Source organism: Monodelphis domestica, chromosome 1 (genome assembly GCF_027887165.1).
Source record: "Monodelphis domestica isolate mMonDom1 chromosome 1, mMonDom1.pri, whole genome shotgun sequence".
In the NCBI taxonomy this organism is placed as follows: Eukaryota; Metazoa; Chordata; class Mammalia; order Didelphimorphia; family Didelphidae; genus Monodelphis; species Monodelphis domestica.
Genome location: NC_077227.1, coordinates 538,342,927 through 538,368,695, shown reverse-complemented (window position 1 = coordinate 538,368,695; position 25,769 = coordinate 538,342,927). Strand labels below are relative to the sequence as shown.

The 25,769-nt window shown below is 40.2% G+C and overlaps 1 protein-coding gene and 1 long non-coding RNA gene across 6 annotated transcripts in view; one reads left to right on the top strand and one right to left on the bottom strand.

The window, feature by feature from the left end:
• LOC130456514 (uncharacterized) overlaps positions 1-3,211 on the top strand; it is a 55,002-nt gene extending 51,791 nt beyond the window's left edge. For both annotated transcript variants that reach the window (XR_008915500.1, XR_008915499.1), the window contains one exon: positions 3,106-3,211. This is a non-coding gene — a long non-coding RNA (uncharacterized LOC130456514). The remainder of the gene's footprint in view (positions 1-3,105) is intronic.
• YWHAQ (tyrosine 3-monooxygenase/tryptophan 5-monooxygenase activation protein theta) overlaps positions 1-12,045 on the bottom strand; it is a 33,234-nt gene extending 21,189 nt beyond the window's left edge. Inside the window, exons 1-2 of one of the 4 annotated variants that reach the window (XM_007476151.2) lie at positions 11,495-12,045; positions 10,060-10,481 (exon numbers count right to left, since the gene is read on the bottom strand). In XM_007476151.2, the coding sequence (XP_007476213.1) occupies positions 10,060-10,353 (294 nt within the window). In that variant the 5' untranslated portion in view covers positions 10,354-10,481; positions 11,495-12,045. Of the gene's footprint in view, positions 1-10,059; positions 10,482-10,747; positions 11,361-11,410 lie in introns of those variants that run through there. The other 3 variants (XM_056813316.1, XM_056813315.1, XM_001381126.4) reach the window with 3 other exon arrangements.
• Between the last annotated feature and the right edge of the window lie 13,724 nt (positions 12,046-25,769).

Genomic DNA, 25,769 nt, shown 5'->3' with positions numbered 1-25,769 from the left:
TCTATAATCCTTTGTAAATTTCATATTTGTACTGTAATCTGCTTTAAAGTTGTCTCTGAAAAGATCTAACCCTAGAATTCTTCTCTCTAACATTTACTTGAATAAATTCTTTCTTGGCATTGTTGACAGGTACAAAGTTTATGAACATTTCAGGTCTCTTAATCATGACTGTAGAGCAGGTAACTAAGAATAGTTTCTTCAGCTTGTCCTCAAGTAGTCAAGAGAAGCAGGTCAGAGATAATTAGCAGAATGTCTCCAACACTAGCCAACCAGATTCAAAAGACATTACAAATGAAAAGTATATGAAAAATATGTTCCCACAGAAAAATGTGGGAGCAGTACTATGCCAATACTTTAGAACATCTGGTAAATGAATTATAATTGGCATTAACTACAAGGCTGTGTTAAACAATGGAAAGAACATGGGATTCACATTGAGGGGACATGGGGTCAAATCACTTCATCTGTCCTCAGTTTCCATCACTATAAAGAAGCAGTTGGACTAGATAACTTCTAAGTTCCTTTCAGTCCTAAATCTGCAGCAAAGTTACTCCTTTACTAAGACTGTGTGTGTGTGTGTGTGTGTGTGTGTGTGTGTGTGTGTGTGTGTGTGTGAGAGAGAGAGAGAGAGGGAGGGAGGGAGGGAGGGAGGGAGGGAGGGAGAGAGGGAGGGAGGGAGTGAAGGAGACAGTCTACTGACTTTGTTAAGTAATATGTTTCAGCCTTCAAGGACCTGTGCTATCATTATGGGCATTCCCTGCCCTGATGCAGGTCAGCATAATCCAAGTGGATGATTGTCTTCCTAAACTGCTTTGGTAAAAACAAAAACATCCAAAAATCCACATAAACAAAAACCCCATCACCTATAAATCTACTTGAGAAAAGTACAACTTTGTGCAACTCTGCCTCACTGAAATCTAATTTATGCATAGCCAAAAGGCATCACACTGTGATATCATTTTGGCCCTCTTAAGTAGAAAGGACAACTGCCTGAAAACAGTAGAAAGGGAAAGTGAATCAGGTCACCATTTCTAGGTGATACCAAGAAACAATTTTCTAGATTAAAGAAAAGAGACTGCTGTTTAAAAATACCCTAAAGCCATTAGAATAAAATTATATTAAATATTAAATCAAACTGTAGAAAATACTCAATGGAATGGTTCCATTGCTTGCAGTATTAGTTCCCTTTTTTAGATGCTAAGTGAGACATACAGAAAAGTTATTGGAAGGTTATTTGGAAAGCTAGCATGAAAAATAAAAAGCCTCTCTTGCTGCTGAAATCAGATTTGACTAAATTTGTGATCTGTCTCCTCCAGTAAAAGTAAGCTCCTTGAGAGACGATTGTTTTTACATGTCTTGAATAAATCTGACAACAGGAACAGTGCAGGTAACAGAACATAGGACTACTCATTTGGATATAAAAAATAGACATGTCTGTGTCCAAACTGAAGAGATTTTATCTGTAAAGATGACAAGAAAAGCCCCCTCACACCAGATGTCAAACTCTGGGCATCCCAGATAAAAATGTAATAGGAAACGTTTAACAAAATACAAATACAATACAACATAGACAATGATTATGTGTATGTCATTCTAAGTAAGTATGCATCCTGCAGGGATCCATTTTTATTTGAGTTTGACACATTTGTCTTACTTTGATCAATGCTGACTAGACTCAAACTAACAATTTCTCTTACCTATCAGTCCATCAGCATTAAAAGACCACATATACATTTTTCATCCATGTCATTAAAATAATGTAGAGTTCACTGTTTTGGGGAGTAGAAAGGGAATATAAAAACAAAATTGTTTTTTGCCCTTGCCAGTTCTCTGAAAAAGAGACTTAGCAGGACTCTCACTTACCCATGCTCTTCTTTGGTCAACCTTTCCCCATTCCTCAGTCATATCGTTATAATCTCTGTCCCCCAACCTTTACTCTTAGATTAATAAGAAACAAAAGGAAATTTCTTCTTTAATACAGAATAGTATCTACACAGGAAGAAAACTGCTTTGTGCTTGTTAGGAAGGTAGCACCTAAGATAGGACCACTAGAGTGTGATTGTTGACAGAAGTGACTTAACACACTGTACCTACAATGACAATACTGGAAAAGAATAAGTTCTGGTCAATGCCTTCAATGTGGCCTGTGACCTTAGATGGTACCAAGAACTTCCCATCAGGGTTTTTTTTGGTTTGTTTTTTTAAAAGAAACCTAAGACAGAAGGGCAAGGGCTAAGCAAACAGGATTAAGAGACTTGCCCAGGGTCTCAATAGTTGGTCTCAGGGAAGTGTCTGAGGCCAGACTAGACCCTAGGACCTATTCACTACTCCAGGACTGGTGCTCTACCCATACCACCTAGCTGCCCCACATCAGGTTTTCATGTAATGACTTTAAGCTTGGACAACCATTAGTTCTTGCTACATTTTCTCCAGAGTACTTGCAGTAGTTTATGATTATCGATTATGGTGGTATAAATATGTGCATTCTCCTAAGACACTTCCACACCAATTGATGTTCAAAGTCATGCTTCAAATCTGATAATTAATGTAACATCATAGATTACAATGCATGTTGACATTAAGTACATTTGTGAGAGGCAGTATAATCAAGTCCTAGGGATAGGAAATATAAGCAAGCAAGAGAATCTCCATCCTTAAAAAGTGCTATACTCACCCCTTAAACTCTAAAAAAGTGGTAGCAAAGGAGTATTTCAGAAAGGGTGGTAGTGGGTTTGGGTATGGTCAAAATAAGGTTAATGCTTTTCAATCAAAGCCCAGGGTCCCAGGACTGGGAAACTGAGTTCTCAGATGAAGGTAGAGCCTAGAAGTTCAGAATAACCTTTTAGGTGATAAGGCCCTCTAAAACTTGCCAAGGTTGACCTTCAAAAGATGTCTGGTTTCTGTCAAGATGTTGAGCTCTAATAATATACCCTTTGAAAACTTAGGGTCATTTTCATATAGCAAAAGAGGAACCAAGAAACCTTATAGCCTGACTTTTTAAAAGCATTTAGTAAAAACTGTTAGTATTGAATTTAGCTAAGGAAATCCATATTAAAATTGGGAAAATTTTGTTTTGTCCTCAAATCTATCTACTCCCTCCCTTAGATCCACAGTCAAGAAAGAATGTTGCACAACCACAGATTCAGCAGGGGAGACTCAAGAATTCTGCTCTCTTAGCAATCAACCGGGCAAAAAATAGTAAAAGAAAAATGCAGCAGCTCCAAAGAGAATTGGAGTTTGCGAGGGTGGGTGGGGTGGGCAAAAAGCCTTGGCAAGAGAAATGTGGCTTAAAATTTTTTTATCTAGGCTATCTTAAAAATTTGAGAGGTTCTTCTCCAGCTAGTGGTTGCCACGAATGTAAAAATTAAAATTAAATCTCAATTAAAAAAAAAAAGAATTCTGCTCTCTTGAAAAACTATCCTTTTTGGGGGGGGAAAGGGGGGCTTGATGGGCTGTGAAAGCTGGAAAGGGAGTGCACCTGATAAAAATCTCATCTATTACTCATTGTCTTCCAGCTTCAGGTTAATTATGAAGATTATGAGATTAAGAAATAAAAGATTTGGCAGGATGAAACTGGACAAAACCTGGTATCAGAGGCAGGACCTGATTTTAGTTTTTACTGACTCCTAAGGTCCACCTCTGATCCATTATGTCCCACTGGTTTTTATGGCAATTTTAAAGAAGAATTAATCTGACCAAATATATATCCTGACTAAATAGTTTTCACAACAGAAGTACAAGTCACAGTTAGTCACAAGTACACAGATAATTTATAACACCTTCAATAGGAGGAGATCCATGTTCTAGTACAATCTTCCGGGTGAAGCCACACAACGAAGAGGTTTTTCTAATCTCTACAGCTAAACTTCTTTATTTGGGATAAATACTAAAACAGATGTATGTAGAATTACACATAATGGAATTGATTCCAATATAGCTATAATTTTTCAATACTCTGATTATTTGTATTCTTTTGTATCTTCATAATTTTTCTTGACAGTCAACAAATTTAAACTGTTAATTTCTAGTCAGACAAGACTCCTGGTCCATTTAGTAGTGCTTTTGATAAACTTGTGACTTTCTGTTTAAAAAACAAACAAAATAAAAAGAGTAACAAAAAAAAACATGACAAAGGCAGTGTTTGAATCTATGCTGAAATGTGTTGTTTTTCTTAAAAATTGTACAGCAGGGATAAATGATAGAACACAAACACTGATGTAAAAAATTCTGCTAATAACACAAAAACTAAGATGCCAGCAAAGATCCAGCAGACATCACGAAAACAGCACAGTATAACTGAATGCTGTCCACTTTGATTACAAGAATCAACTGACACTTTGCATGCCTATAAAGGGATCTATATATTGATCTATATTAGAATGTCAAAGAATGAAACCTAGTTCCAAGAAGCATAAAAATCTAACAAATGGTCAAATGGCCGCTATCTATTATTGTTGTATTTGGTACATAATGGGAAGTACGGCATTATTGATTACTGTAATCTATCCCACCAATCAATCTTTTCTCCAAAGTTTCTAGAGGTAAGACACTCTATTAATTAAGCCAGTGTATTATCTTTCATGAAATCTACTTTTAAGGCATATAGCCAATAGATAATATTGAAATTCACCAATCCTCAATAATGACAAATTGGGGATTCAGACTGAACTAAATTTAACTTTCTTCAACTATCCTATTAAACTAAAGCTATTTTAAGTCAACATGATCAGATTTTAAAAAATCAGTTAGTTATCAAGCTTAGTATATAACCTTTAAACTGTATTATGTGGGTGTATTTTAATGTTTGCACAAATTGCTTGTTGAACTTGGCAAGATGAACTGTATGAAAACAGTTTATCATACCTACTGATTTTTCATTAAAATATAATGCACTGAATATACTGAAAATTAAAATGATTTCTAATTGCAATGAATTAAGACTACTCAAAATAAAAGTACAGACAGGCATATTTTAGAAGACAAAAAGGCTCTAGGTGCTCTGGTTCTAAGTCACTATCTACATTTTAGTCAGCTGCAGCCTTCAAAGAGTTTGTATTCAATAGGGAAAATAACACACATATATGTAAACACAAAATAAATACAAAGTAAGTGGGGGAAAGGAGGTGGGATCAGGAAAGGTCTAAAGTAGGAGGTAATACTTGCGTAGTTTTCAAAGAAGCTACCTCCTGAGAAGCAGGGATAAGAATATCAAGTGTGAAAAACAGCAAGTATAGATGGACCACAGCTGATATAAACCTAGAAAGATAGGCAGGAGCCAGACTGTGAAGGGCTTGTGAAGGGTGATGATGGACAGGTAAGTTGAGATAAAAGGGAATGGATATGAGGAAAGTTAGGAAGAGTGAGTTTAAGGGAAAGAGAATCAGTTCTGTTTTGGAAATACATTCAACAGAGTTAGCAATTTAGGAAGAGAGTTCAATAGAAATAATTAAACCCAGGGAACAAATGAGATAGTGAGGGATACAGAAAGATGAGGACCTAGGACAGAGCCTCAGGATCTACTCACAGCCAGGGGGCCAAGATGCTGCTAATGCAGCTAAGACAACAGAAGACTATCCTGGAAAGAGTGATCTAAAAGGAAAGAGGGTAATTACTATGGTCAAGAGAAAAGTCAAGAAGGGTTGGATCTGGCAATCAAGGAATCATTATTAATCTTGGAAAAAGTAATTTCATTTGGGTGAAGTTAGAAACTATAATGCAAGGAGTGAAAGGAGAAGTAGGGACAATGAGAGTAGATAGCTTTCTCTGGGAGTTTGGCTAGTCAAAGGGAAGCAAGATATAGGATGATAGCTTAAGATGTGATTTAAAAAGGAGACCTGGCGGGGGTAGCTGGGTAGCTCAGTGGATTGAGAGTCAGGCCTAGAGACAGGAGGTCCTAGATTCAAATTTGGCCTCAGCCACTTCCTAGCTGTGTGACCCTGGGCAAATCACTTGACCCCCATTGCCTAGCCCTTACCACTCTTCTGCCTTGGAGCCAATACACAGTATTGACTCCAAGAAGGTAAGGGTTTAAAAAAAAAAAGGAGACCTGGCTGGGCATGGTGCTAGGTGCTAAGACAAAGACAAAAAGTATAAGTTGTTGCCCTGGAGGAACTTACAATCAAACCAGGTGAGAAAACAAGTACAAACAGTTTATAGAGGTATATGCAAAACATATTCAAGATAGACACAAGCTAATTTTAGGTGGCAGACACCTTGAGGAGGAGGGGATTCAGAAAGACTTTGTGTTAAAAGGTGTAACTCGAGCAGATCTTTGAAGGAAGCTAGGGATTCTAAGGGAGAGAGGAGAGAGAGGAATACGTTCCTGAAACAAAATGGCTAACACAAAGGGAAGAATTAAGCTGAAGGAGGGGATGTCTTGGTTAGAAGAAACACCTATTCAAAGACTGGAATAAATTAATGTCAAGGAGTTCTAAAATGCAGTATAGGATTAAAAGAACTGAAAGGGAATAGTCTATTTTCTCCATAAAGTATGAATGGAAGTTTTTGGCAGAGAGGGAAAGGATGGTTATAGGTTTGAGGAGAAAAGGTTTGGAACAGCTGGATTCAAGAAATGAGATAAAAGTAGATCAAGGAGGCCTAGAGAGGAAGGTTTCATTGAGGCTAGATTGAAAATTTGTAAAAGGACACAGACAGCTTGATTGTGATTTCTTCCAGCACCAAAAGCAAAAGACCAAACCCAAGCAAGGCCTTTTCATTACTTCTTCATTCCCAATGAACTCCTTTAATTCCTGAAATTATATATGCCATTTCACCAACTGATTTCATCCCAATCTTTTCTAAATCTATCCATCTACTATCCAACTACTTCACCTAACTACAATTCATTTTTTACCAAGCCTTTCAATGACCTCACGTCAATTCTTAGATATTTCACTGTCTTCATTTTGCTTATTTCTATTCCACCTTAATTTGGACTATGCAATGTTTGGACTACTACTAGAACCAAAAAAACAAACAAACAAACAAAAACCCCAAGAGGACTCAGATTTAGATTAACTAGCTTAGTCCTTCATTTTTCAGATGATGCAACTAAGGTCTCCAATAGGTATCTTTAAGGTCCTTTCAATTCTAAATCACATGACTCCATTCAGCCTTCTCATTTTATAAATACTGATAAGTTTCATAAGACTTCCCTCATACTATAATAAACACTATGATCAATATTCAAATTATATTCAAAGGATCCTTCATTTCACCTCTCATGCACAGGATCTTGGAGTGACTTTAATGTCATTTCTCCCACATCCTTGATTTAATCCTCTCCCAGCCACATCAATAACATCTGGATCACTAGCCTATATATACTTTACTGGTCTACTTCTCTTCAACTGGCTCACATATACATTTAATAAAGTTACTTCTAAACTCATGCTTGAAGCATATCCATATTTCCTCATAAAAGTCTTTACCAGGGTGCAGGTGGGTAGCTCAGTGGATTGAGAGCTAGGCATAGAGACGGGAGGTCCTAGGTTCAAATGTGGCCTCAGACACTTCCCAGTTGTGTGACCCTGGGCAAGTCATTTGACCCCCATTGCCTAGTCCTTACCACTCTTCTGCCTTGGAGCCAATACATAGTATTGATTCATTCATTCATTCATTCATTTATTTATTTATTTATAGGCCCTTACCTTCCTTCTTGGAGTCAATAGAAGGAAGGTAAGGGCCCATAAATAAATGAATAAATGAATGAATGAATGGATGAATGAATGGATAAATGAAGGTCTTTACCAGCTCACAATTAATGACACCAACAACCTCAAAAGTCTAGATATTATAACTCATTATGGGTTTTCTTGTCTCAGCTTAAAACTTCTCCAGACCCCCTGGTTATATAATACTCTACCTTTGAACTCCAGGCCTTCTCTCCAGAACTGGGTCCATACAGTTGTATTACCCTACAAAGCTAATTTAAGACACTTGCCTCTCCTTTAAAGGTCACCTCAAATCATAGTAATCTAACAAGCATAATTAAGGAATATAAGCACAACCTGATTCTATTCTTGATGAATCACAATTCCTCAAAAAAAAAAAAAATTAGCGCTAATCAAAGTTTTTCTCAAAAAACTCCAGTGACACATCATGCATATCACCCTCAATTTACAAATGAAGAGACCCGGACTCACAAAGGCAAAATGATTTGTCTAAAGTCAAGAGTAACTCTTAGCTGCCAATCAAAGCCCAAGGTTTTTGACTCCAAGTCCAGTTTTTTTGCTCAGCCATTTACCCACAACTCTAAGTATCAAATTTCAAGAGCTACACAGAACATTAACCTATCTCGGAAAATTTCCTCAAGAACACAGCCCCAACATTCTGTGTGAGCTGAGGTCATTGTAAGAAAGTGGTAGAAATGTGCTCTCTCTTCAAAGAGTCGTTCATAGATTTAGAACCAGAAGGAATCTCAATCAACAATTATTTAAAATGCCTAAGTGTCAGAGATTAACCATCTAGTTCAATGCTTTCATTTTATAGTTTAGGATGGAGGCCCAACCAAGGTGAAATGATTTGATTAAAGTCACACAGCTAGTAAAAGACAGCTAAAATGTGAACCCCAATATTCTCCAACTCCAAATCCATTGCTATACATCAAAGCATTTCTTTAAGTACTCAGGTGATGCCCAAACCTATTTTTTAAACATCCACTAGTGGATGCACTCGAGGTACATCCCAAATATTGCTTAGAAAATGCATATTCACATATATACACACAAACATATATGTATGCAGATATACATATATCATATTTAAGTTAATAAAAATGTAAACCAAAATTAATGAAACACAAAAACAAATGTGCAAAAAGATAAATAGCTTATCAGTTAGCCTCACAAATTAGCAGACATCTTAGGGGAAAAGATGTTCTCTATTTTTCAAAGTCTTAACTTTAAAATATACCTTACTGATCAGGAGTCAAATTCTATATATGCAATGACAAAGCTAAAATGTTATCTGTCAGTAACAAGGCTGAATCACGGTAGTCACCCACTCCACCCCACATATCCACCCTTACTAAGGCAGAACAGTTTTAAAAGCTTGGAAAGCTTCCCTTACCTACTGCTTGCCAGAAATGATTCCATTTTAGCAGATCACAGTCAAACTAAGCCAACAGGAGGAAAATGTTAGTAAACTCTAGAACTCAACTGTCCAAAATGAAATATATTAGTTGCTTTGTTTACATGCCATTAAATGTCTTTTCCAGGTGTGTTAAACTCAAATCTAAGTTTTATAAAACTTAAAAAAATCTTCTTAAAAATGTATTAGCAAAATTTTAGATCAATTCCTTTAATAAAGTGTAAACAATCTGAAAATTCAAAGTTGTGCCAATTCTTACTATAGTTAAATAAAAAACTCTACATCACAATTACCTCATTTTTATGGGACATAACAGCCAACTTCTCCCCCATCAAAAAAATCTGTTTGCATCCTAAAACAAGCTAGAATCCAGAAACTTCTATATTTGAAAGGCCTCTACCTCTGAAGATTATCTTCAAGCCCAATTTTAGACTTTTACATTACATTAGTAAACCAATAATTATTATTATTTGGGTGGTGGGGTTTTTATTGATAGTTCCTGTAATAATAACAAATTCTGCTTATATTTTTTATTATGTTTTTGGCTTTGATTCTACCAAACCAGGGCATTCCTTAAGACACAAAAAGGAATTCCTCCAGATGATTTAAGTCTTTTCCAAAGAAATACTTTAATATTAAAACATTAAATTTCATTTCAAATAAAAAACCAAGCGGTAATGCATACCAATGACAAAGTATACTATAAAAAGATTTGCTCGTTAAAAAACGATTTGAGTCTAAAGTACTGAAATATGTTAGGGAACCACAAATATAAGCCACTTAGCAAAAATTCCAAATCCACGAACAAAAAAATTTTATTTAGCATCAAATAATGTAGTTTACATCTTCCCTTTATAAGGTGGTACCTATATTTTGTCATTCCAGCGACTGGGAAATCAGGCGTTTAGATCAGACCTAGCTTCTAACCATAGCTCCCCTCCCCCATCAAGTAAGGGAGTCAGGACTCACCAGAACAGTGGTGCAGATGGATCTTAGTTCACACTCCACTTTCTCCCGGTAGTCCTTGACCAGCTGCATCTTCTTGTCACTGGTGTCGGTTTTCTGCTCAATGCTGGAAATGACCCTCCAAGCTGACCTTCGCCCCCCGACTACGTTCTTGTAGGCCACCGAGAGCAGGTTGCGCTCCTCGTTGGAGAGCTCGGCCCCCTGCTCGGTCACCGCCTTCATGCAGGTGGCCATGTCATCATAGCGCTCGGCCTGCTCAGCCAGCTTGGCCTTCTGGATCATCTCGGTCTTCTCCATAGTGGACAGGTTGCGGGTAGGAGTGGGGGTGGTGGCGGCAGCAGCAGGGCTTCGGGGAGAGGGAGAAGCAGCTCCAAAGGTGGGGGCAGGAGACAATAAACTCAGATCAGTTAAGAGTCCTCGAAAGTCTAAATGGTGGGGGGGAGAAGGGAAAAGAAAAGAGGATTGAAATATAAGAGAAAACCAACGCCAAGGGTGAGCGGGGGTGGAGGATGAAAATGAGGCGACCAAGTCAGACCAGACGTCCTCCACCCCACCCAACACCACCGGCACCAAACCAGGGGCGGTCGGGCCGCCTTTTGTCTCCAAAGCGCTTTCCCAGCCCCCTTCCCAGGCCGGTAACCCAAGCACCGCCCTTCCCAGCCCACCCCGCCCACACCCACAGCTCAAACACCTAGGGAGGAGCGGCTGGAGGAAGGGAGTGATGGGGGCGGGGGTCATCCAGACAGCTCCAGGACTTCAGGGGGGCCCAGTCGGGGAAACCCCCGACATCCTAGGCCCCGCCTTTATCTTTCGTAATCTCCCGGGACCTACCAGACTGGCTGCCCCCTCCCTCGAAAAGCAAATGCGGGGAAAAAGAGAACGTAGCTGGGGGGGAGGGAGGGAAGCGTCGGATGGGAAGAAGGGAAGCTTCACGAGAGCAGGACCGCCTTTGTATCCAAGCCTGGGGCCCGAACAAATGCTAGAGGAGCAGAATTGAAGACGCGGGGAGGGGGAAGGGGGGAGAAGGCGGCAACGGGAGGAGGAAAGGGCGGGCCGAGGGAGGAGGCGGGGGAGGACGCGCGGGCGAACGAGAGGGAAGACGGGGACGGGCCCGGGGCGGCGGCCACCCTCCCTGACACCGGAGCCCGGTGGGCCGCCCCGCCCCGCCCGCAGGGAGGCGGGAAAGGGCCGGTCACGCCGTAGGCTCGGGGTTCCCGGTTCCGGCCCCGATCTCGCCTCAACCTCGGCTTCCTTCCAGGAAGCACAAAATGGATGCGGTGGCGGTTAGTGCCGCACCCCACCCCCACCCCTCCCCTCCGGAGGGGGCCCAGAGAGTGCTCCCTGATCTCCACACCGGTTTCAGCCACTCATCCCCACAGAGGAAAACCTGGCTGAGAGTCTCAGCCCTGGACAGCCACTCCAGTACCAGAGCTCTCACCTTCACCTTCACCGCCTCCGATCGCCCCTACTTTGATCCGCTTTAGGCTTTGGCGAAGGAGCCTCCCCGTCTCACCCTACCCCCAAGCGCTGAGAGGCGGGCGGCTGCGGAGGCAAGCCCACTGCCCGCGGCGGCCCAATGCGGCGAGGCCATCCGCCTGCCCGTTCCACCTCCCTTCAAGCTGCTGACCAATGGGGCTGGAGCGCGCGGAAGGAGGGTGGTGGTGGTGATAGGGGGAGTGGGCGGGATGGGGTGGGGTGGGGAAGGAGTAGAGGGAATGAGGGTGGGTCAGGCCCTGCAAGTTCGGTTGGCCGGTAGGCTGCGGCTTCGGCCACGGGGTTTCCTCCAATTAGATCCAGGGTAAAATCACGTCACTGTTGCCATGGCGATGCCGTTACAACCCCCACCCCCATCCCCTCCTTTCTCTGAGCCTGCCTGGGTGCGGCACGAGACAGAGTAGGTCTCTCGGGACTTCTACCCGGGGCGAGTAGCGTGTGCTTCTGCTGCTATTGCAATTGCTGCATTGGGTCGTGTTGGCCCTATTGCAGCTTTAGCTAGCCCTGGGGCAGTTGCTGCTTGACTTATACTGCGCAGCTTTGGGATGAGATGACATAATCGGTGGCTTTGTAGCCAAAGCTCCTTTCCGCCAACCCTTCCTTAATCTTGACAAAGGCTATCCGAGCTCAAAACTGCTAAATCCGCTCCCCAGCCCTCGCTCCGGTTGCCCCTCCTAAGAAAGCGATTAGGACTGCGAATTAGAAATAATCGCATCCCTATTAGAAGGGCAATTAGTTAACGGAAAACCTGAGTGAAATGGCTTAAAATAAGGTTTTATAGGATAAACTCTAGCTTTGAAAAGTTCAACCCTCCCTCTCCCAGATAAAGAAGAATCTGTCTTTGGTCCTTCAGACAGTCTCATCTCAAAAGATAGAATAATAAAAATCATAGATTTTTTCTATGTGACCTTTGGCCGGTCACTAATCTGCTTAAGCCTTGGTTTCTTCACACATAAAATGAGGGAGTTTGGAACAGCTGATTCCCTAAAGTCCCTTCAATCAATAAGCATCTATTTCTCGGCAACTATACAGGCACTTGATAGGCATCAGGGATACAAAGAATGAAGCAATCTCTACTCTCAAGGTTTTTACATTCTAATAGGGAAACAAGAACATTTGCCAGCATAAAGAAAATAAATACTGGTTGTTTGAAAGGGCACTAAGTTGGAGATCAAGTGGAAGGTCTTCTCTCCTCTAAATTCTGCCAGCACACCTGAGCAGGACCTTGCAAATCAGAGAATTTTGAATTGGAAAGGATTTTAGAGAGTATTTCATCTAACCCCTTCCCCTCCACCACCCCTTCTCCTTAGTTTTGCAGAGAAGTTAAACTGACACTCAGAGAAATAACCAAGACTATAACTCAGGTTATATACAGTATTTTATTCTCCAGTTAGTATTTTTGAGATAGAAGTCTAGAGGCTACACCTCCATTTCTGCCCCACCCCTTCTCTCTCTGCCTTCTCTGTGTTACCACCTCTGATCACCTCCTATGGGTAGTGGAAAGAGCACTAGACTAGGAATTAGAGAATTTAGATTTAAATTCTCACTCTACTATTACCCACCTACAGGTAACCTCGAACAAGTCTTTCTCCCTCTAAACCACAGTGTGTTTATCTGTCTAAAATGAGAAGGTTGGAATGGCTAACGTTTAAGGTTCCTTCCAGTTTTGTCCTCATCACATTGACATACCTCTTTCTCCATCTCACAGCACCCACAGCACCCCCCACTCCTAGAAGGACCGTGGAGGCTGTCAGGGTTACTTTACTCTTCTAATTCAGTCCAGTAAACATCTATTAAGTGTCTACTTGTGCCAGATACTATGCTAAGAAGTGTGCTGAGGACACTGTCAATGTGGAAATCTAGAGATCCCCAGTTTATTTAGTTGGGAGGTAGAAACCCCAGGTTTTGACCTTGTCACAGGAGAGTTTTCCCCCTGAGGGAAGGTCCCACTTCACCAGACAATAGACATCCACTCCCACTTCAGGGGGGAGGTGGACCCCATCCAAAGTCAAGTAACTCTTTTGTCTTCAGAAGCCTTTCCCAATATATCACACCCTCCTTCTGAGGATTGAACTCAGGACCTTCAGCTTGCAAGACTGATGTGTTACCTACTGAGCCAAAGCTGAAGTGGATGTTTATTGTCTGGTGAAGTGGGACCTTCCCTCAGGGGGAAAACTCTCCTGTGACAAGGTCAAAACCTGGGGTTTCTACCTCCCTACTAAATAAACTGGGGACTTGTAGATTTCCATGTTGACAACACAAATATTAAAAAGGGGCCCCTCTGCCCACAAGGAGCTCACAATGTAATGGGGGGAGACACAAAATTGTATATTTCCTTCACTTCCTATGTGAGGAACATTCCATAGCAAGGTGGCTTTAGTTGCAGGGACTGGAAAATGCCTTTGTTAGATAGCTGAAATTCCCTAATGAGTGGGTTAGTGAAAGGCAAGGAATGGGAAGGAACTTTAAATTGCCAATTCAGAATGTAACATATTTGGAGAATCTCTAGAATGGAAGAACTGAATCCAGGAAGGGATGGGAATGTGTTGAAAAGCCTTTCCAGAAATAATCATAGCACTCCCTCCCTGACCCTTTTAAAGGTACACTGATCCTTATAATAAGTGCTCTGAAATGTTGCAGGAATTTAATTTAGGAAAGATTGTGTGATATTTTGATAAGCAACAGAGACCGAATTTGGAGAGAGATAGTGCACATCTTTGTGTAAAAGTGTCCTGACCTTCCTAGCATAAGGATCTGGTGTTATTCCTGGAATCCCTTGGGCAGGGCTTCAGACACAAGTGTTTATGGTTGTATGGACAAGGGAATAACAGGACCAGTGGAAAGAATTTGTATGTGGAAGGGGACATGATAGGTCAGATAAAATGCTTTTAGTGTAACCAGTACATTTCAACAAAGCAAACATGAGAACCAGAATGGATTAGTAAAAATGTTGAAAGACTGGGTTTGTGTCTGAGGTTGTTAAAGTGTTAGGACCTGTATCAGAGGCAGTCATGGTAGATGTGCTGGCTCCACAGGATCTCCAATTTAGAACCTGAAAGGACTCTAGAGGTATATACATGATGCAGGGCTTGCTGCTTAAAGCATAGGGAGGCAGTGTATTGTAGTGGAAAGGGCATAAGGCTGGAGGTTAGGAGGCTTGGTTTCTATTCTATGAAAAGTGAGAATGTAAAGTGGAGAGAACAGAGGATTTGGTGTCAGAAAGCCTGGATCCATCACATAATTATGCAGTTTGGATTCTGATTTAAGCCTAAAGAGTTAGTTTTTTAAAAGATATTCACAAATATCTGAGTAATATTTTTCCTTCAGAATCCCCATATATCATCATCAATATATCTTATATGCCAGGCTCTGGATATCAAAAGGAAGGCAAAAATGTGTTCTTTGCCATTGAGTAGTTCACATTTTAATGGGGGAAGACAACAAGCAAACAACTTGTAAATATAGGTTTTGTCTATCTTATATATATGTGTGTGTTTGTGTGTATGTGTGTGTATACTATCTATCAACCTGATAGATAGATAAGGTATATATATGCTCTCTCTTTCTATATTTGTATATATACATACTATATATCCTATATATACATATATAGATGGGTTATGTGTGTGGGTATACTATCAATCTTATATATAGGATATATGTATATATATATGCTCACTCTCCTTATAAATATATATACATACATACACTAACTATCCTATATATACATATAGATGGCTATGTGAGTGGGTATACGATCAACCTTATATATATATACAGATAGGGTGTGTGTATATGTGTATAATGTTCTCATTCTCTAAATATATATACATATATATAAGAGAAAGAACTGTGGAAGTAGAAATGCAGAAGAAAAACAACTGTTTGATGACATGGGTTGATGGGGATATGATTGGGAATGAACACTCCAAGCGATCACTTTGGTGCAAATATCAGTAATATGAAAATGGGTCTTGATCAATGACACATGTAAAACCCAGTAGAATTCCATGTCAGCTATGGGGGGGAAGAATATGCATCATGTAACCATGGGAAAATATTATAAATTATTTAAATAAATAAACACATTTAAAATCTCTCTATACATATACTATCTATCCTGTATATACATATATAGATAGTATATATATATATAAATATGCTATCACATATATATATATAGTCAGAGTATGTGTGTATATAAATATATGCAAAATATATACCTATATTGAATATATACAGACAGGCCGGCTAAACCTTGTGAGGGTAGCCATCGGGTCATTGACCCCTGGTGAACCAGGGCTTTGCTCACCCAGCATGTGAAGACTGCTTTGGCCAAACAGACAGAAGAAAACAATAAGAAGGTTCAATGGCTGAGATGGCGATGCAGCAAGGCACTGTGGAGTGCTTAGGGCGTGTTGGAGCACAAAAGACAACACGGCCATCCAATGCAGCTGAGGAAGTCTCCAGGTGTAACGACTTTTTGTGCCACTGGACCCAGGCTTCCAACGCCAAGAGAGTGGGACTGTCTCTGTGCATTGACTTTTCCACTTAAATCTCCTTCATGCACAAGTATCTTTGTGCACACTCATCTATCATAGATGAAAACGCACAAAGACAATCGTCATCTTCTTCTGTTACCAAGAGACTGCTACTACATACACACATTCTGTATCTGATATGCACATATATAGATGGGTGCATAGGTATGGATGTGTACTATCTGTTAGCTAACATTTATATATTTCCTCTGTACCAGATATTGTGCTAAGTGCTTTACAAATATTATTTCATTTGATCCTCATAAAGACCCTGGGAGGCAGGTGCTATTATTAGCCATACTTTACAAATGAGAGAATTGAGGCAGAGGGAGATTAAGTGACTTGCTAAAACACACACATGCATGTCTACATATATGGGTATATATACAGTGCCAGTGAGAGATGATTTCAGACAGAAGGCACTGAAGGAGTTGAGGGGTTGAGAAATTGGTCAATTGGGCCTCTGGTAGAAGGTAGAATCTGAGCTGAGTCTTGAGAAAAACTGAAAGGCAGAAGGGAAGAAAGAGAGGGTTCCTAACACTGGGGACAGTCAATGAAAAAGAATTGAGTCAGAAGATGGCATGTTACATGCAAAGAATAGGAAGATCAGTATAACTAGATCACAGAATATGTGGAGGGGGCTAAAGTACAGGAGCCTGGAAAGGAAGGAAAAGGCTAGCTTGTGAGGGGCCAAAGAGATTTAAAAGTTTAGCTTGTAGGGAATAGGGAGTCACTAAAAATTATTGGAGGTGGTGGGAATGACAAGGAAAAGGAAAAGGGACACACATTTATTTAATACCTACTATGTGCCAGACATTATGCTAAGCACTTTACAAACATCTCATTAGATGGTCAGATCTATATTACCAATTAACTAACCTCCGTTTCAATTTTCTTATCTGTAAAATGGACATCATAACTGCTTCATTTACCCAGGTCACAAGAAGTCAAAGGTGATGAACAAGCTAAACTTTTGGGGAGGTCATGGACTTTTTTGGTAGCCTGTTGTAATCTGTACACACTTTCTTATTTTTGAATGCATGAAATAAAATACGTAGGATTACAAAGTAAACCAGTTGTGTTAAAAGAGTTATAAAAAATATTTTTTTAACCAAATAAATTCACAGACTCTGGGAGCTCCTGTCATACAGAAATGAAAAACAAAATACTCTGTTAGGTCCAATAGTCTTTGACTCCAGAAATTTCAGACTACTCTAGGATAGTGATGATGAACCTATGGCATGTGTGCCAAAGAGTACTCTCTGTGGGCACATGTGCCACCCCTCCTTCCCCCACCCCAGTTTGTTACTAGAAAGGTAGAGGATCTTGGGCAGAGCTGCTCCCCCTCCCCCTCTCCACCATGCCTTGCCCAGAAGCCCAATGGGAGCACACAGTGGGTAAAAGGGGCAGCTCTCAAGCTGCAGAGTTGGAGAGGAGCTGAGCACTCAGGCCACTCCCCTCCCCCTCTCTACATTTGCTGAAGACATTCCTCACTTCACCTGGGGGGGTAAGGGGTGAGAGGGTGAGCAAGGTATCAGTCTGGGGGTGTGGCAGGGGTGGGGCCCAGCACTCCATCTCTAAAATGTTCACCATCATTGCCTTAGGACAACTTTGTTGAAATAAAGAGAAAGAAAAATCATAGAACCATAAATTTAGAGTTATAAATTATCTTCTAAATTGTATAATCCAACCCTCCGTTTCATAGATGAAAAAACTAAGATCCAAAGATTAATGTCTTTAATGCCACATAACTGATTAATCTGTAAATACTTATTATTCCCTTATTTCATACCAGGGCCACCCTCTAAGGGAGACATGAAAAGTAATGACATCATTCTTGCCTTTAAGGAGCATGCAGGCCAGTACTATAATACTGACCATGAGCATGTTCCAAGTCCACAGTCATAATTTGGAGAAAGACGACTAGATGCATGTAACAAAGAAAGGACAGAAGTTTTCTAATCCCTCCCAGTCTGCTTGTTCTATCTTTTTGTGTTCCCTCCTACCCTGGACTCCTTAGCAGTAACATAAAGGCGTGGTGTGTGAAAATGTGGGTGAGAGATAACGGCTGCCCCAGGAATCCTTGTTATTAGACTTGATGGAGCTCACAATCAGCAGAGTAGCTACATTAAATCTATATGCAGAAAAGGAGTTCTGCTCATTGGGAGATTACTGGCACACATTCTTATACAGTATTCATTTTCCAAAATGGGGATCAAGCTAGAGAACATTCTTTCTCCTCACATATGGCATATATTTAATTCACAGACATCTGAATAGAGGGGTCATTCAGAATCCTACTATATTTATCACCAACATCTTTTTTTGATCATTTCTTATGATTAAAATTTATTGCTCTCAAAGAGTTAAATACAAACACACACACACTCACCAATATACATCACAGAACAAAGGTAAACTGGTAGATACACAAGTCTGCAGTGTGGAAATATAATCAAGGGATCTAGAGTCAAGATTAGGTATGGCTGCTGGGGAATAGTGCTTTAGATTAAGAATAAAGGGACTATCTGGCCTCAGACACTTCCCAGCTGTGTGACCCTGGGCAAGTCACTTTACCCCCATTGCCTAGCCTTTACCACTCTTCTGCCTTGGAACCAATACATAGTATTGATGATAAGATAGAAGGTAAGCCTTAGAAAAGGAAAAAAAAATGGATCACCATCATTAATCATTGCTAGCATTTACATATCCCCCACTATATACCAGGCATTGTACTAAGCATTTTACAATTATTATCTTAAGAAAAATTTATTAAGCACTAACCATGTGCCAAATGCTTTACAAGGATTATCACATTCATTAGGCAGCTGGGTGGCATAGTGGATAGAGCGCTGGGCCTGAAGTCGGGGAGATGCTTTCAGTTCTGGCCTCAGACACTTCTTAGCTGTGTGACCCTGCTGGACTAGACGCTTGCCCTCTGTGGAGATAATAACAGTCTTTACCTCTCGGAGTTGTTGGGAGGATCTCATAAAATCTACAGGGAAAGTTGTCCCTGCTCTTGGCTAGACAAAGTCCTGGAGGAGGACTTAGCAGCTGACACGCCTCAGGGTAAGCACCTTCTAATCATAGGGTATTAGACCTGGAAAGCATCCTCTAGTCCAGTTCTCTTATTCTCTAAATGAGGAAGCTGAAGCCCAAAGCCAATGACTTGCTCAAGGCCATGTAGCTAGTTAGTGGCAGAGCTGGGACATCATGGGGTAGCGTAAGCACCAATAAACATAGAGACAGAAGAATACTTCCTTTAAACTGTTTATCTCCAGATTGGGAGGATGATGCCTAGTCTTCTGGCCTCCTTGTGAGGATCGGATGAGAATGCTTATGATCGTGTTTCCTAAACTATAAATGCTACATAAATACAAGGCATTAACGTGAACCTAAGTCATCTGATCCAACACATTGTTCTTCCCAAAGTATTATATTGCCACTGCTTATTGTTTCCCTCTCTCTTATGAATCATAGCAATCAATCCTGGGAGAAACGTTAGAGAGCTTCTTGACCAATTCATTTTCTAGATCAAGAGGAAAGTAAGGACTTAAAAGGTTAAATGACTTTCCCAGAGCATTAAGTGGCAAAGATGAAACTTGTTTATTAGAGTTTTGTTTTGTTTTTTTAAACCCTTGCCTTCCGTCTTGGAGTCAATACTGTGTATTGGCTCCAAGGCAGAAGAGTGGTAAGGGCTAGGCAATGGGGGTCAAGTGACTTGCCCAGGGTCACACAGCTGGGAAGTGTCTGAGGCTAGATTTGAACCTAGGACTTCTCGTCTCTAGGCCTGGCTCTCAATCCACTGAGCTACCCATCTGCTCCCATTTATTAGTGTTTTAATTGCACATACAATGCTTTTTCAACTAAATCAAATTGTTCACTCTAGGGGGCAGCTAGGTGGATAGAGCACCTAGAGTAGGGGAGGATCTGGGTTCAAATCTGGCCTCAGACTCTTCCTAGCTGGATAAACCCTGGGCAAGTCACTTAACCTCTTTTGCCTAACCCTTCTTTTGTCTTAAGAGTTGTCACTAGGACAGAAAGAAAGGGTTTACAAAAAATTTGTTGACTATAGTCTGAATTAGTCCAGACATATATACATGACAAATCTGCCTGAAGTCAGGATAGTTCAGTAGACTAGTTTCCAAATAATTTTCCATCTCTTTATTATGCATCGGTATAATGTTTATGGAAGCTGTGTACCCTTTGTTTTGGAGGGGAGATAGCTTGACTCTTGAGTGAATAAGTGAGGCAGAATTGTCCCGAGGCAGCAACCTCATTCTTTTCCAGAGTCATTGAGATCCGGTGACAAGATAAAAGTCAAGACAACAGGCAACGGCCACGGATGCAGCCCCTTATCATCCTGTGGTCATCAGAGGCTGCTCTGTCCCTGGTGGATTCCAGTGCTGCTCTTCCCGTACTTCCTGTTAACAGCTGCCCTCTGCCCTCAGCCTGTTCCAGTCATGCCAACCGATGCCTCAGACCCCACTGGCTCGGACCGGGTCACCTGTTCCATCTCTATCGTCTTTGCCGCTTGCTCCGGTGCAAATCACCAAGATTATTGCCAGGTCTGTGACGGAAAAGTGAGTGGCCACCTGTGTTCAGCTGGTGCCTCATATTCCATTTATCTATGATTAGAAAGGAGAGATTCAGGAAGACGGAAGTGAGGATGATGATGATGAAAACTCAAACTAATTTGGCACCAACCTGGACACAATGTTTTCATTCTGTCCAGCCATATGAAATGGTGGAAGTCATTGTGGAGCCTCTGGATAAAAGATGGCACTACTGAGAAGTGATGATGCTATTTTGATGACATCTGAGCCTCCTCTGATATCCCAAGATAACTTCTACATTCTCCTACCTGTCTCCCCAGGGTCTTCAATGTCTGACTAAGCTCTGGGCACTCCTCGGGACCTGCTCCCCATGCCTTCATGGCCCATTGGAACAAATTGTTCACATTCATCTATTCTGCTGGATCTTTTTGCCTGACATTCAGTGTTTCATAAATAGTTGATTGATTGATTGATAAATAACAAAAAGTGAAACCTCCGGAGAGGCTCACAGGAATATAGGACACAGAATGTCATCTAGTCTGACCTTGTCATTGCATTTTTTTTTTTGCCATTCTGAATTCCCATGCTGAGGACAGAGAAAATTCACCTAAATATAAAAATAACTATTAAACAATACTCTATGAGCATCTTGGCTCACCGCTCTTTTTAGTAGTGACTTTGTAATGAAGACTGCCAGGTCTCCCTGCTTTAGTGATGATTAAAGTAAGATCTGGGATTCAGCTTGGGGTCATTCTTGTTCATTACTAGCTTTTGATCAGCTTCATTAAAAAAAAAAAGACCATTTGCTCAGAGCAGTTTGTGTTCATGACTGGGAGAACTCAAAGATTTTACTGAGATCTTCAAAGCAGTTTCTGTATTAGGTAAAGTTATTGGAACATCATGGCCATGCTAGCTGGACAAGCCTCTGTGCTCTTGCCAGTTGTTGACAGAATTTGACAAATAGTGAGCCTGTCTCTTTTTTTAATTTCTTCTTTTTTTTTTTGGTTTGCATGAAAAGATTTTCATTGAGGCTTTTATAATATTAGGCCCCTTACACTCCTACAAGAAAAATCAGAGCTGACAATCTTAGGCAAAGGATTCACAAGAGACATGAAAGTTCTCCTTTCACTCTCCAAGGCCTTTCCTAGTCCCTTTCTCCTTTCCTCAGCAGTGGAGCTATCATTTTTCATTCCCTTGTAGCTCTATTAAAGTCTAAAACTGATATCTATGAGGTGCTATTTTTATTTTTATAAATTCTTTACCTTGTGACCATGGCAAATGACTTTATTTCTCTGGGTCTCAGTTTCCTCATGTTCACACTAATAGGCTTGGACCTGATGATTTTTAAGATTTCTTCTAGCTCATTGCATATTCTGAGAAGAAATCACAAAGGCAAAAAGCAGCAGATACATCTATTGTGCTTTTATAGGAAAAAAATAGGAATAGAATAAACACTGAGATTATATCCTACCTAGTTCTCTGTCACTATTTAATATTTCAGTCAAAAAACTATATATTCTTTTTGTTTTTATGTAAAATTTTATTGCTATATTTTGTTTTCATGTTACTTATCCTTAAAATATCTTATTTTAAAAGTCCTTTAGAGAAAGATTCCACAAATTCTCTTCTATCATACTCCCAAGATTATGAGCACCTCCTTTTGACTTTTCCATTTTTTTTGGTTGACTGATGACACTACTGTCCTTCCAGTCACCCAGGCTCATAACCTGAGATTCATCTGAGATTCTTTCTTCTCCTTTACCACCCACATACAATCAGCTGCCAACTCCTATAGTTTCTGCCTCCACAATATCTCTTGTATCCAGCACCACCTTGTTGCTTTTGCTCTTTAGTTCGAGCTCTCACCACCACCTCTCATTAACCCCCAAATTGGTCATAATATTTCTTCAATCCAACTTTCAAAACCCTGTTTGAGTAATCTCCCTAATGCAAACATTAAGAACACATCACACCTCTCTTCATTTTCCCATCATCAATTGAATAAATGATCAGTTCCTGGCCTTGACAATCAAGACTGTCTATAATATGTATCCTGCCTATACAGTCAACTTTATCTCATACTTATTCCCTTTACACAGCCAAACTGGGCTAATTTTGATGCTTTTGTTCTTGTCCTTCCCCATTTTTGCACTTGTATTTATACCACCTCTCTTGTCGGGATTGGACTTTCCCCTTCCACTCCCCATTTCTGTCTGTTGAAATAAATTCCTCCTTTTCTTCAGTACCCAGCCCAAATGCCACCATATTCCCTGAACTCTCACCTTACAGACTGACTTCTCCGTCTTCACATTTCTAGTAGCAGTTTGCTGAATCTCAGCCTCCTTATGCCATAATTATTTGTATACTTATCTCAAGAGGTGGTATGTCTAATGAGAGGCAAAAGTGTTCTCTTTAAAGGGTTTAAAATTAAAGCAGTCTCCCCTAGAGAAGAGGGAGGAAATCAGGATATTACAGGAAAAGAATTTTTCAAAATAGTGAGATTTGGGGATGAAGGAGAGAAAATTCACATCCTGGAACCAATCTCTATGCCTCATATATTTATTTGCTCTCTGGTAACCTACCTTGGGCCCTTGTGCTTACTAGATGCTCAATAAATATATACTGAGGGGGCAGCTGGGTAGCTCAGTGTATTGAGAGCCAGGCCTAGAGATGGGAGGTCCTAGGTTCAAATCTGACCTCAGACACTTCCCAGCTGTGTGACCCTGGGCAAGTCACTTGACCCCCATTGCCTAGCCCTTACCACTCTTCTGCCTTGAAGCCAATACACAGTATTGACTCCAAGACGGAAGGTAAGGGTTTAAAAAAAAAAATATATATATATATATATACTGAATAAAAAAAAAAGAAGGTTCTGATAATTCAAAAATATATCTTCTTTGTTAATACAGGTATTATCTGGGGGAGGGGGAAGCATTAGTCAGCTCAGTGGATTAAGAGCCAGACTCAGATGGGAGGTCCTGGGTTCAAATATGAACTCGTAACACTTCCTAGCTGTATGACCCTGGGCAAGTCACTTAACCCTCATTGCCTAGCCCTTACCAGTTTTCTGTCTTAGAACTAATACACAATATTGTTTTTAAGGTGGTAGGTAAGCGTTTAAAAAAAAATACAGGTATTATTTGTAACAAGAACAGTAATTTTGGTTGTTGGAGTGAAATAGGGTAAAAATCACCAACCAGAGGTATTATTGGACTGGGAATTATTGAGAGGAAGCTCATCAGCCAATTCTACCCAGTTCTTTAAAAATTTATTTTAAGTGACGTTTCAGAAATGATTTGAGAATAATTCATACCAGACCTAGGTATGATTTAAAGGAATTTTAGGCCTTAACTCAAATAAAAATTTAAACTGTGAAAGCCTGAACAGCAGCAGGATCAAAATTCAAAAGAAAGATTTTTAAATACCAAAGGATATTTTTTAAAAATCACCAGAATTTCTCTCAGTATTTCTCCTCCAATTTTCCTCTAGAAAGTTATCTAAATAAGAAATTAATATTTTTTCAAGAAAAAATAAATTAAAAAATGAAGAGAAAAAAATCCAACAAAATCAATCAATGCATCAAATGAATCTGAAAAGGTATGTAATGTTCCATACCTGTAAACATGAGGGCCTTTCTGTTTAGCTGGCTGGGCATTGCTGGATAGGACTCGCATCACAAAAGTGGTGAAAATGACTTCTGGGGCTATTAAGCTTATTGTAGGGAAAATACACAGTTAACACATGCCCAAAATGTAATGATATATAACTGTGGCATCAGCAGAAATCCTCTCCAGTGAATAGCATTATGAAGAAGACACCCAGAGGAAAAAAGCAGTCCAGGGGAAACGAAATAATTTGGTGGAAAAAGCAACTTTCTTGATGAAACCATCAGAAGACATTGTTGGTTCTGTAAAGTTGAAGGTGTGAGTTGCCCTTTTGCTATGATACCATAATATATACCATGATATAAGATATGAGAATAAATACCAGGGACTCCTGCTATATGTTGGGCTAGTGTTTTTTTTTTTACCCTAAAAAAATAAAGAGGCTGTCCCAGAGATCTGGTAATGAGTTGATACACTGATATAATATTATCTTTGCTTAAGGTCATAAAAGAGGCTTCCCTATGTCAAATCTGAGTCTTTCAGACTTAGAGGATGTCCTATGGCTGCATAAATCACCATTCCCTACTCTGCTGATCAGATGGGAGAGATGAGAGGCTTCTTGTCTATCTGAGACAAGTGCTCTATCTTTGTTGGGTATCTGTTTTATGCTATGGCTAAGTAAACCCCCTTTTATTTATTAACTATTGAATGGCCTACTATTGCTTCATTTTATCCTAATTTCAAACCTGGACCAACAGTTCCATTTGAGCCAGCCCTGGCCCATTATACTCATCAACACGTGTTTCCTATGCATGTATTCCTCCATGAATGCTCCATAGGTGGTTTCATAATAGGTGGGAAAGTATATTCTGGTTGTACGAATAATCTACTCATCATTTATCTAGTTATACTGTTTGATTAAATGTATTTTGCTTTAAACGAATATATTTTCTGGCTACCAGGTAAAAGAAACACATTGGTAGAGGCTTATGACATGGAATGTATGCTGACCCCCACTCCCAAAATACCCTGAAATTAGGTTAGAATATGGGGGGGGCAAATGTTGGGGGGGGCAGTGCTGAAGGCAAGGGCTGTATATTGTCTCCATGAAGAATGCTTTTATGAATGCAACTGCTTATAACAGCTCACATTCTTAGGGTACTTTAAAGATTACTTGCTTCCCAACAACCCTCTGCAATTTACTTCCTACCCATTAGAAGGTGAAGCAGGCCTGGAAGTACTTCACAGGGCAAAGAAATCAAGGCTGTCTTTTAAGATTCAGAAAATCAATAGAACCTGTGATTACTGGATCAGACCTTTATTACACATGCACAAACCTAATTCCGTTTGGGGGGGAAAAAAAAACCTGGCACTTTTAAGACCTGATGCATTTATAAGTGTTCCCATAGAAACCTGTGCTTGTTAGGATGTCAGTGGTTTGATAGTTATTTATTCCAGCTTTGAAAATAACACTTTGAAGAGTCCAGATTACTTCCCAGATGTGCACCACAGCATTA